We start from the raw sequence: 16422 nt of genomic DNA, 5'->3' as shown, positions 1-16422 counted from the left end.
GATGTGTAGCAGCCATTTTAGGACTCGGGGACACAGCTGATCCTCCCCCTTCCCCCCCCCCACCCCTCCCGACTTTGTTGGCACCCTCCTCCCAGGGGCCTAAAACATGTTTGTTTCCTTCTTTAGTACAGCGCAGCCGCCCTCTTGAAATGTACGCCCCCGGGGATGAACCAGGATCTGGGTGGTTGGCTAAAGCATTTTTTAGCGAGTGGGGCCGTCCGACCCCCACCCAGCCCTCCCTCAGCTATTTTAAGACCCAAGAGACCCCATCCCCTAGGGCCACATTCACTTTAAGGAGAAGGGGGCCTGCCATTTTAAGGCCCCAGGGACCCCATCCCCTGAGGGGTGAAGCAATTTACAGTTGCCGTGGATGCCCTGGTCCCACCCTAGACACCCATAGCAATTACAGTCCTTGGGACCATAGAGGGGAACGTCGGGAGCCGACTACATTGGTTTGCTCTCAGAGAAGCAGCTTTTCTCCTGCCCAGCGGGAAAAACCTTTGTTTCCTGACCCCAAAGAGCGCTGGCAGGAAGTTGAAGCTCTTCCTGCCTACGCTCTTAGTTGCAAGGAACTGAAGTGCCCTGGTTGATATGGTACCCCGGGACACTGCTGTCATCGGACCTTGGGAGATGGGGTTCTAGAGGCCATTTGATGGCTAGCACCGGGAGTGAACGTGCACCCCCTAAAAAAAAATACATCAGGCCTGGGGGGTGGGGTCCCTGGGATCATGAAAAGGCTCAGAGAGGGGGAGCTCCACGCCCTCCTCTCCCCCCGAAAAAGCTAAAAATCTAACCCTGGGGGATGAGGCCCACTGGGCCCTGAAAACACTTTGGTAAGAGGGAGCCGCACGCCACCGTCCCTTTAAAAAAGTGATCAGCCCCAGGAGATAGAGTCCCTGGGGCCCTTAAAGACTGGGAGTTGGGGGCTGTACATCCCGGTCCCCAAGTAAAAAACAAAAAAATTAAATATAAGGATTTGAATGGTAAATGAGCCGAGTAGCCACTCATTTCACATTCACTGTTTCAGCTTGGGAGTACCCCATAATGCCCTGTAAGGCCTTTTTTTGTTTTTAAAGAAAAAATATTATGTTCGAGGCATATGAGCTGCAGATTACACACTTTTGCATAGATCGCCATCTGGTGTTGGGCCCGGATGTTTGCAGTTTGTTTTTCCTCTTGGAAAGTCTTTGGAAGTCACGAGGTCGGTGACTCCTCCCTTGGTTCGTATTGCGCATGGGCTTCGGCTCCATCCTCAGATTGTTTTTTTCCGCCATCGGGCTTGGATGTAATACTTCGCGCTCCGGTTCCGAACATTTCCAGTTCGACGATCGAAGCAGAATCCTCGCTCTTTGCGGTATTGTTCAGATCCTGATCTCCTCAATCACCTTCTCTTCGACACACCTTCGATTCCAGTCGTCGACGGCGGCCTCCGGGCCTATCCAAGCTCCGGTCCCGGCTGATGGAAAGAACTCCATTCAAAAAGTGCCCTCGATGTGGGTCCAAATTCCCCCACACCAATCTTCATGAGGTGTGCAACCTCTGCATCTCCCCTGCACACGAGGCTCGAGACTGTCCGGCCTGTAAGTCTTTCAGATCGAAAAAGACTATTCGGGACCGAAGAGCCAGACGAAACATGGCACACTCCTCGACCTCCGTTCCAGTCGACATCTTCGGAGACGACATCAAAGATCCGGGACAGCAGCGCACCGAAGAGGACCTAGTCAGTGCTTCCGAAGCCGACGACTCAGATGTGGAGGACATCACCCCGGCGCAGAGGGTCGTGAGTAAAATACCCCCTCCTACACCCGCGCCGACACCCAAAAAGGCTTCGGTCACGCCTTCGCCTCCGGGCCTAGGCAAGACCAAAGACACTGCTTCGAACACCCCACCTTCGGGCCTGGTGATGAAGCCTAATAAGCCTTCCGGCTGCTCGGGCTCGAGCCAGCCTGCCAGCGGTGTCGATAAACACACTTCGGCACCGAAAAAGAAACCGACCTCTACCTCGTCACCAAGCTCCGCACCAAAGCCCTCGGTGTCGAAACACAGCCTATCGGTACCGACCAAACATTATAAGGCCCTCGGCACCGACACTCCCGTGCCAAAGCCTGCCTCGGCGCCGACCAAAAAATCGGAGGTTCCAAAAAAGCACGGCACGGACATGCCTAAAAAGCCATCGGCCCCGAAACCTTCGGCGCCGACCGAACAGCCATTGTCTCAAGAACTGTTTACACCGGATCCTTTGCAAAAGACACTTACCAAGGATCCAAAAACTGGACATTTGGCACTTTCTTCTAAAAAGAGACATTTGGACAAACCAGCTCCGCCTCCACCTCCAAAGAGGAAAGACTGTGCTACCTCCCCTTTCAGAGTGCCTTCCCCACCTCCTCCACCCTCTCCACCTCTGCCCCCTCCGCCTTCCCCACCCCTGCCTCATCGCTCTCCGACCCCGTCTCCAGACCATGATGATCAGGGGGACCCATACTACGATCCAGCAGATGTGCCACAAGACCCCACCCCTACAGGATCCCCAGACCCATGGGGCGATTATAATAATCCAGAATTTCCAGATGTCCCACAAGATTACCTTTATCCATCCAGGCCATCTCCACCTGAAGACTCATTAGGTTTTCACCACCTACTTCAGAGGGCGGCACATTATCACGGGGTAGAGCTACACACTGACCCGGTAGAGGAAGATTTCCTCCTCGACACTTTTGATACCGCACATAGGTCTACTTCTATACTACCTATGCTCAAAGGGGTAATAAAACATGCGCCAGAGGTTTTTAAAGACCCAGTCAGGGCTAGGGTCCTAAACCCACGCATAGAGAAAAAATATAAAGCTGCCCCCACAGATCCTGCCTACATCAAAGGGCCAGCGCCACTGGATTCCCTAGTGGTATCCACTGCACGGAAGAGGTCAAATTCACAGGCGTCAGGCGAAGCACCACCACCTGACAAAGAGTCAAAGCTCCTGGACGCGTCAGGAAAGCGCACTGCGTTACAGGCAGCCAATATATGGCGTATCGCCAACACTCAAGCGCTATTGGCCAGATACGACAGAGCGCATTATGATGAACTAGAAACCATCATGCACCATCTCCCAGAAAAATACAGAAATAGGGCCAATGAATTAATTCAAGAGGGTAAGACCATAACTAACACCTCTATACGCTGTGCCTTAGTCGCAGCAGACACAGCCTCCAGGGCCATTAACACTAGCGTCCTCCTCCATCGCCATGCTTGGCTGAGAGTTTCAGGCTTTAAACCTGAGGTACAAGCCTCCATATTAAATCATCTATTTGATCAAGAACATCTATTTGGTCCAAAGGTAGATGATGCCCTCGAGAAGATGAAGAAAGACACAGATACGGCGAAATCTATGGGAGCCCTACAGTCACACCCTCCTAGGCGCTCCTTTCGCCGCTCTTCCTTTCGGGGCACGGGCAGAGGCTACTCCTCAGATAGCGCGTCCACTTCCTACAAATCCCCTGCTCAATCCACCTTCACAAGGGGTTATCAAAGAGGCGGCTATAGAGGCAATAACAATAAAGGCAGAGGCAAAACAAATACCGTCCGCTCTGCCACACCGCCTACCCAATGACTTCCCCCTGCAGACCATCCCACTGCGGTCGGGGCCAGACTACAAAATTTCCTTCATGTCTGGGAGTCCATCACATCAGACAGATGGGTGACCCAAATTATTCGTTCAGGGTACTGCCTAGAATTGACATCTACCCCCCCCCCTCCAACATTCCACCCAGGCAACGCCCAATGTCACAAGAACATTCCATGTTACAAAACAAGAGGTAATCTCCCGCCTACAAAAACAGGCGATAGAACAAGTCCCCACCAATCAGCAAAATTTAGGGGTCTACTCCCTATATTTTCTGATACCAAAAAGAGACGAGACTCTACGACCTATCTTAGATCTCTGGCCTCTAAACACATACATACATTCGGACCATTTCCACATGGTAACACTTCAGCAGGTACTTCCGCTCCTCTCCCACAACGACTTTCTCACCACACTGGACTTGAAAGACTCATACTTTCACATTCCGGTACACCATGCCCACAGAAAGTACCTCAGATTTGTAGTGGACAGGCAACACTACCAGTTCAAGGTGCTCCCATTCGGGGTCACAACAGCACCAAGGGTATTCACCAAGTGCCTAGCGGTAGTGGTGGCACACCTCAGAAGACAGCACATTCATGTCTTCCCATATTTGGACGACTGGCTAATAAAAGCCACGTCCTACAATCAATGTGTACATCACACCGCCACTACAATCCAACTACTTCACCAGCTAGGTTTCACGGTGAACCACCAAAAGTCCCAGCTAATACTATCCCACGCAAAGCAATACCTCAGTGCCACCATAGACACCTCAAAAGCCATAGCCTACCCCAATCCAACCAGGATTGCAAGCATTCAGGCTTTGCGTCAAACATTCATACCTCAACACTCTCTCCCAGCAAGAGTGTTTATGCAACTGATAGGGATGATGGCCTCTTGCATTTTCATAGTGCCCCATGCAAGACTCCAGATGCGTCCACTCCAAGAGTGCTTAGCGCGCCAATGGAACCAGGCCCAGGGGCAACTGACGGATCTGGTGTTGGTAGACGGTCGCACCCATCGCTCTCTACAGTGGTGGAACACCACGAATCTTTCCAGACGTCGACCGTTCCTGGACCCGGTTCCACAAATAACCCTAACAGACGCATCGCTCTCCGGCTGGGGAGCTCATCTATTACACCTCACAGTGCAGGGTACATGGACACCGCAACAACCATCTGGAGTTACTGGCAATCTTTCTAGCCCTAAAATCCTTTCACACTCACATTTTAGGCAAGGCAGTCCGGCCATGTACTACATTCAAAAACAATGCGGCACACACTCTCCACAGCTGCCAGATACCCACACCCATTGTCCAAAGGCAATGCGATATGGATGAACTGGTCAGGCAAATTTACGTACGCCTTTCCACCTCTCCCACTAATTCCATTAGTTGGTGCGAAAGCTACAACAGCACTCCCTCACACTAATTCTAGTAGCTCCAACATGTGCTAGACAACCGTGGTACACCACGTTGCTGGAACTCTCGGTAGTGCCACATCAAAAGTTACACCTCTCACCATGCCTCCTAACCCAGAACCATGGAGAGATCAGACACCCGGACCCAGCTCAGATCAACTTTGCGATCTGGCTCCTGAGATCCTAGAATTCGGATACCTTAACCTTCCTCCCGACTGTATGAACGTTATCAAAGAAGCTAGACGCCCTACCACTAGAGCCTGCTACGCTGCCAAGTGGAAAAGATTTGTTGTTTATTGCCATAACAACACAATCAACCCTCTAGACGCATCCATACAGCATATCATATGCTACTTACTCCATCTACAAAGATGTAACCTAGCATATACATCCATTCGGCTACACCTCGCAGCAATTGCCGCTTACCTACAGAACAGACAGCACCTATCACTTTTCAGAGTGCCTGCCATTAAAGCCTTCATTAGGCCTTCATGGAAGGCCTAAAACGAATAATTCCCCCCAGAGTGCCACCCTCACCTGTGTGGAACTTAAATATAGTTCTCACAAGGCTAATGGGACCGCCTTTCGAACCTTTGCATAAATGCGAACTGCAATTCCTCACATGGAAAACAGCTTTCCTTGTAGCCATCACTTCCCTTAGAAGGGTCAGTGAGATACAAGCACTTACTATACAGAACCCTTTTCTCCAAATGCACCCGAACAAGGTTGTCCTCAGTACCAACACAAAATTCCTACCCAAAGTCATCTCACCCTTTCATCTAAACCAATCGGTAGAATTACCGTTTTTTTTCTAGCAACCTCAAACTGTTGCAGAAAGGGCTCTACACACACTGGATGTTAAAAGGGCCTTACTTTACTATATCCAGAGAACGCAACCTTTCAGAAAGACAAAGCAACTGTTTGTCTCTTTCTCTCCACCTCATAAAGGCCACCCCATCTCAAAATCAGGGATAGCTAGGTGGATTATAAAATGCATACAAATGTGCTACCACAAAGCAAAACGCACGCTATCTGTTCCCCCTAAAGCCCACTCTACAAGAAAGATAGGGGCTTCTTGGCTTTTCTAGGGAACATCCCATTAGATGATATATGCAAAGCAGCTACATGGTCAACACCGCACACTTTCACTAAACACTATTGTGTAGATGTGCAAACTAAGCAACAAGCTAGTGTGGGCCAGGCTGTACTCAAAACATTATTTCAAACCACTGCAACAGATGCCGGTGGTCGCCGCTGAGGTTGGGAACTGCTATATAGTCTATGCAAAAGTGTGTAATCTGCAGCTCATATGCCTCGAACGGAATATGCTACTTACCAGTATGCATCTGTTCTTGGGATGTAGAGCTGCAGATCTACACACGTCCACCCGCCTCCCCGGCTACCTGTATCTGTTCCAGTCTATCTTATTTAGATACAACACACATGGGTTTCCTCGCTGTTATTACTACGCTCCATCTTTCCCTCTTGGCGAAAAACAATCTGAGGATGGAGCCGAAGCCCATGCGCAATACGAACCAAGGGAGGAGTCACCGACCTCGTGACTTCCAAAGACTTTCCAAGAGGAAAAACAAACTGCAAACATCCGGGCCCAACACCAGATGGCGATCTATGCAAAAGTGTGTAGATCTGCAGCTCTACATGCCAAGAACAGATGCATACTGGTAAGTAGCATATTCCTTCTTGCTGGTGGTACCACAACTGTTTTTTTTTTTAATACTATAAGGGGCTCCAGGGAGCGCAGCAGCCTCTCTAAGAACATTTTTATTAAAAGTTGCAGTAAGTCTCTTGGGATATTGATTATATGACCCCAGGAAGACTACCATATTTCATTTAAGCTGGAGCTGCATGGTCTTGAGCTGGAGAGCACAGGCCTCTTGTAGTTAATCCTGTGGCTGCATATTGTGGCTTGAAGAATGTTAAAGAAATACTTAGCTCATGTTTATGGTTGTTTTGAAGAAAAATGCATATTGGACAGTGATTGTTATTAATCATTGCCATGTATGTATATGGAAGTACATTGGATTATAGATATTGATAAATTATTGTGTTGATTTACTGACAAATCCAATAATGTGTCTTTATATATGTTAATGTGCTGACTCTTTGATAAAGCTAATAGGCCCTCTTTTTATATTTTGGTGTTGTGAGCCTTTGTCAAACCAGTAGGTATCTCTTACTCAAATTGAAACCCTTTATATTTTTACATTACAGTCGGCCGTGCAGCCAAGCCCTGAGTTGACATGGGGTTGGGTGCCCAGGGAGGGGGTTGGACGCAGGATCTTCGCCAAAACCCACACCATGCAAAGCGATGAACATCCTTTTTAATGTTAAAAAAACATAGAAATTCACTGAAAAAAACTAAAGGTTAAAGTGACGTTATAGTTAGGACTTGTAATATCGTAATTCACATTAAAAAATACCTTAGAAGTTTAGTGAAAAAAACAAAAGGTTAAAGGTACGTTATAGCTGGGTGAAAATGTCAGTTTCAACATAATGTTAAAAACTAATAAAACCAGTGACATTCACCAGTTATAGTTATCTAAAGTAACTATAACTTGTTCCCTAAAGTAACTATAACTTGCGCCCTCGCCATGCACTGCTAATTACCTCATATATCACATTACTCACGACTTTCAATGTCATCATTGGTAACATCACTGTAACATCTGAAATTACATCATTAATGACAACACTGTGCATGGCGGGTGCGCAAGTCAAAGGTGCAGTCTGTATCCCTCTACATTGTGGGCTTCACGGATTTTATTCACAACTTATTCAGTGCACACCTAAAACTGAAACAAAAATTGCAGAGAAAAATTAAGTTTTTCTGAACCTGACACAGGAGAATGCACAACAGGTGAATCTACATCACAAGTCACAAATCTATTGTTACAGACAAGTATTGTTTTCCTTATTCACCATAATAGTTCCTGTAGAACAACAGCGCTGCATTGTTTATCTGATCATTCCACCAGCCCCACTCAAGGTTATATATGTTTCTTATTAGAAAGCAACCAGAAGGAATCAAGGATGCAAGACCACGTTGGTAGGTAGAGGACTGTGCGTTTGGTTCCATTTTATTTTTTGGTGAAGTGCTCCAGTGCCTTTCCTGCTAGACACTAGAATTATCACACAGGAATATAAAACAGGGGGTTATGAGATAACAGTACAATAATTACTAGGGTGAGTAATTTCTACTTCTCTTTCCATGCTCACTAAATTAATAGAAATCCATGACATGTATGCAATTCGGTTTGTAACATATCATATAAAATGCAAATGCAAGGACGCACTGGTTATATAGTGTGAAATGAAAACAATATTATTGCTCAGTTGGATACCTTGGACTGTAATGGGTGTAATAGGGTGATGCAGTTGTAACAATCTAGCACTGTTACCTATTTAACTAAAGGACTGCATCACCCTTGTCTGCAGTATACATTAGCTGCAGTATGCATTAGATACAGTTGTTTGCTCACTTGATTTCGAAGTGTTTATTAAATTATGATCGGTTAAATGATTCTTCTTTTTTGTCTGTTCCTAAGGTGTAAACAAACCTGTGAATTCTGCAGGACAACAAGCAATTCGCTATGACAGAGCATTCAACACCAGTGGATTTGAAAGAAGCTTTAGTCAGAATGTGGACATTACAAACCACCACGGCAGCAGCACAGTTGAAGAAGTGGGTCCAAGTATGGAGTATTGCAGCAGCTCAAACAGGTGTCCAAATCCTGCCCAATATGAAGGACCCTACAAACAGACACCATATATCTGGATTGACCAGAAGAGTTTCAGTGATTCTACTACCACGAATCCAGATCAGAAAAAAGACACTATTTTGAAAATGTGGGTCTGTAGCCAGTGCGGTAAATGTTTTAGTCTGTCAGCTAAGGAGATTCCCAATCTACGAGTAAACAATGGGGAGCAACAAACTACATGTAGTGAATGTGAGAAAAACTTCCATCCGTCTATGAAGCTGGAAAAAACCCAACAAGAATACAAAGGAGAGAAATGTCATGACTCAACAATGAGGCTCATTCCAGTCATGGATTCTTTACCAATAAATAGCAGTGTGGGGACAGCAACATCAAGAGAGAAGCCCTACTTGTGTACTGAATGTGGGAAGGGGTTCAGGTACTCGCAAGCATTGACAATTCATCTGCGGATTCACACTGGAGAGAAGCCACACATATGCAATGAATGTGGGAGACGGTTTAGTGATCTGGGGAACCTGAAAAGACATCAGAGAATACATAGTGGTGAGAAACCATATACATGTATCCAATGTGGAAAGAGTTTCCGGCAGGTACCACACCTCATCAAGCATCAGCGCATGCACACAGGCGAGAAACCTTATATTTGTACTGTGTGTGAAAGGCGGTTCATTGACTCATCTTCCTTAAGGAGGCATCAACAAATACATGCCAGAGAGAATCAGTCAGAAATGTGTAATCCGACATAAAGAATACATGGTAGAGCAACAACAATACATTCCTTAAATACTGGGCAGGGTTGGGATGGGCTACTGAGCCTCAGTTTTCTTTGGGCCTCTTGAGTGAGAATGTGGATTTCTCTACAGATCAGCTTCATATAACTTGAATATCAGCATTGACATCCTGCCAGGTTTTAAACAAGTGAACTGGATATATTTAATGTCCATGTGGTCTCACACAGAAAGCAGCCCAGGAAGAGCTAATGAGCATGTCCCCAAAAGGTATTAAATACAGTTTTGAGGTGCCACATCATTCAAATCAGTACTAAATTCTCGATAATCAAAAACATGTAGGGTGGCATTATTGGTACTCCACTGCTCAGAGTGCTGAGACGGATTGACTACTTTGGCATTGTCTAGGTATCTTCTTGATAATAACAAGCAACCCGTAACTCAGAATGATGAAAAGGATTGACACTTTTTGTCTTGGGACAAACTATGGTGTCTCTGCTGTAAGTACCATCTACGCATTTTACCAGAGTCCACTACGGGATCGCATTCCTACGAACAAGCAGCACCCACTTTATGTTGCAGTGCCCAGGTTTTCAAGCTGCCCATTATTTGGATTCATCCTACCTGAAGATCACCAAAGAGTTCCTATAAGCTAAATATCTTCACTGGGCAGACACCAATATTGTGACCAACGAGTGTCGCAAGACCTCAGTATGTACATAGTTGGTATACCATCAACAGAAATCCCTTGTTTATGGAACTTTTCTCAACCTGCCCTCCTGCTGCTAGACACTCTTGCTGTTCAAAAAATAAACAGGATTCATGTCCTCAACCAAGGATTCTTGTGCACCATTGTAACTCAATCGCCGCTTCACCACAGCAGTCAGTACCATTGTTGAACAAATTAATGAATGACTTAATGCCTGCTATGAATTTGCTCGATCGAGGTCTGAGAGAGCTGCCTCCCAGTACAACAAATAAATATGCTACCTTAGCAGCTGGTGATAATTTACTCCGGTTAGGACATGTGCAGGAAAATAAATCACTGTGTGTACAGTCACTATCTCCGGGACAGACTAAAATTAAATCGAATTGAAGACCATCAAAACTTTCACAGTAGCATTTCTAGTTTATCTGGGTGTAACTTAGCCACTTACTTAATTTGTAAAAGTTGCACTGAAAATTCCGCTTGCACTACATTTCAGTTCTAATTGCAGAACATAATCATAACCAAGCTCAAGAAAGCAAATGTCCTACAAGAAAGTGACCCCATCTTATAAGGAATGCATATCAAGAATCAGTCACTTTATATGTAAGTTAATCACTGGTCAGATAAGTTTAGGCCCTTAGGCTGTACCATTGGAAGACTTCCATAAAGCTATCCTTGGTTATATTACAGAATATTAATTGAAACTGTAGGATCTCATGCTGAACAGAGTTAGAGATGAAGTTCTTTCCAAACTTAGCCTTAGCTGGTGTTTCTGGCTGCCATTGTTGATCTTGGGACGTATGCAGGTTCAGGCGTGTTGGTGCACTGATTTAACAGGACTTGTAGGCTGCATTTGGCATCATCGACCGCTCCATCATATTAGAGTGCTTGTGGCCATGTCAATGAATGTTGGCCATGATAGAGCCCCAGACTTGCTTGACAACTATGAAAAGAGATGGGAGGAGAAACGAGTATGGTGACAGGAGGGTTTTGAGAAAGTGGAATGGGACCTTTGCTCCAAGTTCCACATGTGGTGAGGAGAACATGGAATAATGTTACAGTTGGGTGAGACAGCCAATCTAAACAAGTTCTACTGACAAATCCTCCTCTCAGTCTAGTGTTTCACATTTTAGGGTCTCAGACAAATGTCCATCTATCCTGTAAGGTCCGGAATGTCCTCGCTGTTTACAGTTTGTTTGGAGATCAACTGGATTGATCTCAGGGCTTCATCACAGGGGCAGCATTATGTTTAGCTGTGTCTTTTATAGGAGGGTAGTTTCCTAACCATGTTAATAGCCATTCTCTTTGTACTAAGCTTTCCCAGCACCCCTTCTCCATGGCAACTCATTTGATGCTCAGATAAGCGCAGTCTTCTGTTTTTGTATCCCTCTGCCATACAGCACTGCAACCAGTGCTTCTTTCACATGAGGGCGTTTTAAGATGGGTTGAGGCTCTCTTGAGATGGTTGCTGGTGTCTACATGAAGGTTTAGTGTCTCTGATGGCTGCAAAAGGTCTTACAGGGAATGTTGTTGGTCTTTGATGGCTGTTTGTGGTTGCCTGGGGGCCTAGCTGAGGGTGTTTGTATGCCACTGCTGATATCCAGCTGGGAGACTCTGGAGTTAATGTGGAAAGAGGTACTAAATGGGGCAGAGGTCATGTGGGCTTGACTCAGTATCTGCATTCTGATATTTCATAGATGGAATATGCATTCCGAAAAAGTGCAGCTTGTCTTGCTAAAAGTGACTTTGGACCAGCTGTACTCACTCTGAATTGCAATTAGTAATTCGGTATTCCTAATGTATGAAATGTTTTATTCCCAAATAGCGATTCCTAGTAGGCCACAAATCGACCTACCTTATGAATATTAATGAAGTAGGTTGCAATTTGCAATCCCTTAGGAATAACAGCCATTACAGAGGTCAGCAGTCCACCGTGTCTGTGATTTGTTTTTTAATAAAGCAATCTATTTTTTCCCTAATGCAGACAGTTTTCCTGCAAAAGAAAACTTGCTGCATTTGGGGGGAAAAAACCTGTTTAAAAAGAAAAAGTTTCATTTTTTAAGAGTAGACATTGGTCCCTCCGACCACTGCCTGCTCTCATAATATAATTTTTCAACATTATTATAGGGGAAAGGATTCCAAAGAGACTCTCTTCCCATTTGTGAATAGGTTACCACCACTTTTAAAATGGTAATACATTCTAATTGTTTTGCAACCAGAATTCGGTTGCAAAACAGTAATACTTACACCACGGGTTGGAGTGCTACCCCGAATGATTGCCAGTAGTAAGACTTATTGCAAGCATACTCCCATCACCTTTTCAGCTATATATAATTGCGACTCTGTCCGAACAGCTTGTAGCAACAGTGGAAATGTTGAAGCTTACTCTAAAGAAATCATGAATTTGTATGTGATTTACTCCTATTTCTTGTGCCTTCTCATGAAATTCTTTAGGAGAACTTGAGCCCCAAGTCGAGGTGTTTTTATCCTACTAATTTATTTTTCTTTTAGAGATTTGTATCAGTACTTAAACAGAGTGAACAAAGGAAAGCATCAACCCTTCAGTCAGTAGCGGCCAACACTAAGAAATACTGGCGGGGGTGGGTGAGCGGGCAGCGGGAACAACGCTGGGGGGTGGGTAATACAAAAAAAATATTTAACTAAATGAACCACTTACCTGGTGCTGCTGTCCTCTGCCTCGCACTCCTCTGTTGCAATGCCTGTCCCAAGAGTCCCTGGGATAGCATCATGGCTCCCATCCAATCTCTGTGCTGCTCTCAAGCATGAGAGCAGCATGGGGATTGACCTGAGAAGACTGAAAAGGCCCTCCGTCCAGGACTAGGAGTCTGTGCATTTTCTCCAGCTGTGTTATGCAGCCAGGTTGGAGAAACCGAAGTGTGCTTGTGTGTTTGGCCGGCCAAACACACATGCACTTTAGAAGTGCATATAGCACTCCACCTCTCCCCTGTCACGCCCCAGCATGCCCCTCCCTGCACACGCTGGCTCAGAGCCAGCAGCTAAAAAAAGTAAAACAATAGTACTATATTGTTTTATTTTTTTAGCTGCTGGCTCTGAGCCAGTGGGGCGACGCTCCTCCACCATTGCGGAGGAGCCGCCAGTGCCTACAGTGACGTCATTATATCAGCAAGAGGTATTATTCATTCGCTCTTCAAACTGATCATCTGCATCATTTAATCAATCAAGATAGTAAATAAATAGAGAAGAACATTTTATCTAATGAACCAAGATTCCAGTGAGGGTAATGGGAGACTGCATCAGTTCCCTGCAGGTGGTCCAGTGTTCCTCAGCTCTACAGTTTGTCCATGTCTTAAGCATGTGCAGCTCCTCTGTCACTAGCCATTGAAGAAAATCTCTGAGCCATGCTTACAGCGATGGTGCTTTGGGTTGTAGCCAGTGCATATCAATTCTCCTTCGTGCTAATACCAGACATAAACATGTAGATCTGCATTTCATTTTCAGGTCTGGCATAGAAACTGTATACGTTTCTCCAGCCTCTTGTTTTCTCCACAAACAATAATAATAATTAAAATACATCCATTGGTATATATAGTCTTGGGCTTTGGTTTAGTGAGGTTTCATTCATAGTTTGCTTTCACTCTCCATAGCGTACAGCATGGGGCAGTGACTTACCCCACTTCAGCCATTGGCTCTCTTAACTGCGAATGATAGCATTTTGTTTTGTCAGACTAAAGATTAGCCTACTTCAATGTGGACGGCCAATAAACCAATCCCTGCTTTCTAATGGGGAATTTGTAACTGTTTTCTTTTTTACAAACATGCAAACCATCTTTAGGCAACAGCATTTTTACTTTTTTGTTACTATTACACTTTCAGTTATTGCGTACGTTAACAATAAATTACCAGTTTGCCAAAGCCAGATCTATTTACTAATGATTGTTTTCTTTTTCTTGGACTCGCAAAAATAGACTCAAAAGGAAGTGATCAAGTTTCCATTCCACTGTCAGTCTCCCAACAACCTGTAGTTTAAACATTTCTCCCTAACCGTCCCTCTCCACCGTATATAATCATACAAGTGGAGAAATCGACTCCCCCTCCTGATATCTTGGTAACCCTTCTTCCATAGAGAGGTAGGTCTCGTGGACGAATAACGAAGAGAATTGTATCTTGTAATGTAAGTAAGACTGTGTGAGCTTAAATCTGGTGTTACAGGACACTAAATTTACTTGGCTACCGGCTGTGTGTCCCATTCTGAATCTAACAAGGATCTAACACCGTCTCCCCGTCACCATATTTTAGTTAGGTTGGGGAGCGTGGTGGTATCAGTTTGCAGTGCTCTAGAGGTGGGTTCAAATAACACACCCACGACGAATCAGTCATACTGTACCATGTTTTAACCAGTGTATACTGCTAATCCATGTATTATTTGTGGCTACATTTGACCTGTGCCCCCTGACTATACCCAACAAGCTCAGACCACCCAAGAGCCCAACATCACCAGAATGTTTAGTATAATCTGCCCCTGGCCTCTCTGGCAGTGGTGGCTGACCCACAAGTTTACATGAGCCACAGCCGAGTGTTAGTATAATCTGCCCCAGGCCTCTCTGGCAGTGCTGGCTGACCCACCAGTTTACATGAGCCACAGCAGAGTGTTAGTATAATCTGCCCCTTGCCTCTCTGGCAGTGCTGGCTGACCCACCAGTTTACATGAGCCACAGCCGAGTGTTAGTATAATCCGCCCTTTGCCTCTCTGGCAGTGCTGGCTGACCCACCAGGTTACATGAGCCACAGCCGAGTGTTAGTATAATCCGCCCTTTGCCTCTCTGGCAGTGCTGTCTGACCCACCAGGTTACATGAGCCACAGCCGAGTGTTAGTATAATCTACCCTTTGCCTCTGGCAGTGTTGGCTGACCCACCAGGTTACATGAGCCACAGCGGAATGTTAGTATAATCTGCCCCTTGCCTCTCTGGCAGTGCTGGCTGACCCACCAGGTTACATGAGCCACAGCCGAGTGTTAGTATAATCTGCCCCTTGGCTCTCTGGCAGTGTTGGCTGACCCACCAGGTTACATGAGCCACAGCCGAGTGTTAGTATAATCTGCCCCTTGCCTCTCTGGCAGTGCTGGCTGACCCACCAGGTTTCATGAGCCACAGCCGAGTGTTAGTATAATCTGCCCCTTGCCTCTCTGGCAGTGCTGGCTGACCCACCAGTTTACATGAGCCACAGCCGAGTGTTAGTATAATCTGCCCCTTGCCTCTCTGGCAGTGCTGGCTGACCCACCAGTTTACATGAGCCACAGCCGAGTGTTAGTATAATCCGCCCCTTGCCTCTCTGGCAGTGCTGGCTGACCCACCAGCTTACATGAGCCACAGCCGAGTGTTAGTATAATCCGCCCCTTGCCTCTCTGGCAGTGCTGGCTGACCCACCAGTTTACATGAGCCACAGCCCAGTGTTAGTATAATCCGCCCCTTGCCTCTCTGGCAGTGCTGGCTGACCCACCAGATTACATGAGCCACAGACGAGTGTTAGTATAATCTGCCCTTTGCCTCTCTGGCAGTGCTGGCTGACCCACCAGGTTACATGAGCCACAGCCGAGTGTTAGTATAATCTGCCCTTTGCCTCTCTGGCAGTGTTGGCTGACCCACCAGGTTACATGAGCCACAGCCGAGTGTTAGTATAATCTGCCCCTTGCCTCTCTGGTAGTGCTGGCTGACCCACCAGTTTACATGAGCCACAGCCGAGTGTTAGTATAATCTGCCCCTTGCCTCTCTGGCAGTGCTGGCTAACCCACCATCTGTCCCTTGCGCCTCTGGCAGTGCTGGCTAACTCACCAGTTTACATGAGCCACAGCCGAGTGTTAGTATAATCTGCCCCTTGCCTCTCTGGCAGTGCTGGCTGACCCACCAGTTTACATGAGCCACAGCCAAGTGTTAGCATAATCTGCCCCTTGCCTCTCTGGCAGTGCTGGCTGACCCACCAGTTTACATGAGCCACAGCCCAGTGTTAGTATAATCCGCCCCTTGCCTCTCTGGCAGTGCTGGCTGACCCACCAATTTACATGAGCCACAGCCCAGTGTTAGTATAATCCGCCCCTTGCCTCTCTGGCAGTGCTGGCTGACCCACCAGGTTACATGAGCCACAGACGAGTGTTAGTATAATCTGCCCTTTGCCACTCTGGCAGTGCTGGCTGACCCACCAGGTTACATGAGCCACAGCCGAGTGGTAGTATA

General features: G+C 46.3%; 2 protein-coding genes across 3 annotated transcripts in view; one reads left to right on the top strand and one right to left on the bottom strand.

Annotated features, from left to right (window-relative positions):
* The window catches only part of LOC146859259 (uncharacterized), a 145555-nt gene extending 134950 nt beyond the window's left edge, over nt 1–10605 (top strand). For both annotated transcript variants that reach the window (XM_085649949.1, XM_085649950.1), the window contains one exon: nt 8605–10605. In XM_085649949.1, the coding sequence (XP_085506075.1) occupies nt 8605–9521 (917 nt within the window). In that variant the 3' untranslated portion in view covers nt 9522–10605. The remainder of the gene's footprint in view (nt 1–8604) is intronic.
* Nucleotides 1–16422, bottom strand: part of LOC146859258 (uncharacterized) — a 400212-nt gene that overhangs the window by 219791 nt on the left and 163999 nt on the right. The window lies entirely within an intron of this gene.

The sequence above is a fragment of the Triturus cristatus genome, chromosome 3_2 (genome assembly GCF_964204655.1).
Source record: "Triturus cristatus chromosome 3_2, aTriCri1.1, whole genome shotgun sequence".
Taxonomy (NCBI): domain Eukaryota; kingdom Metazoa; phylum Chordata; class Amphibia; order Caudata; family Salamandridae; genus Triturus; species Triturus cristatus.
The sequence above is the reverse complement of the archived record's forward strand: the minus strand, read 5'-3'. Positions and strand labels throughout refer to the sequence as shown.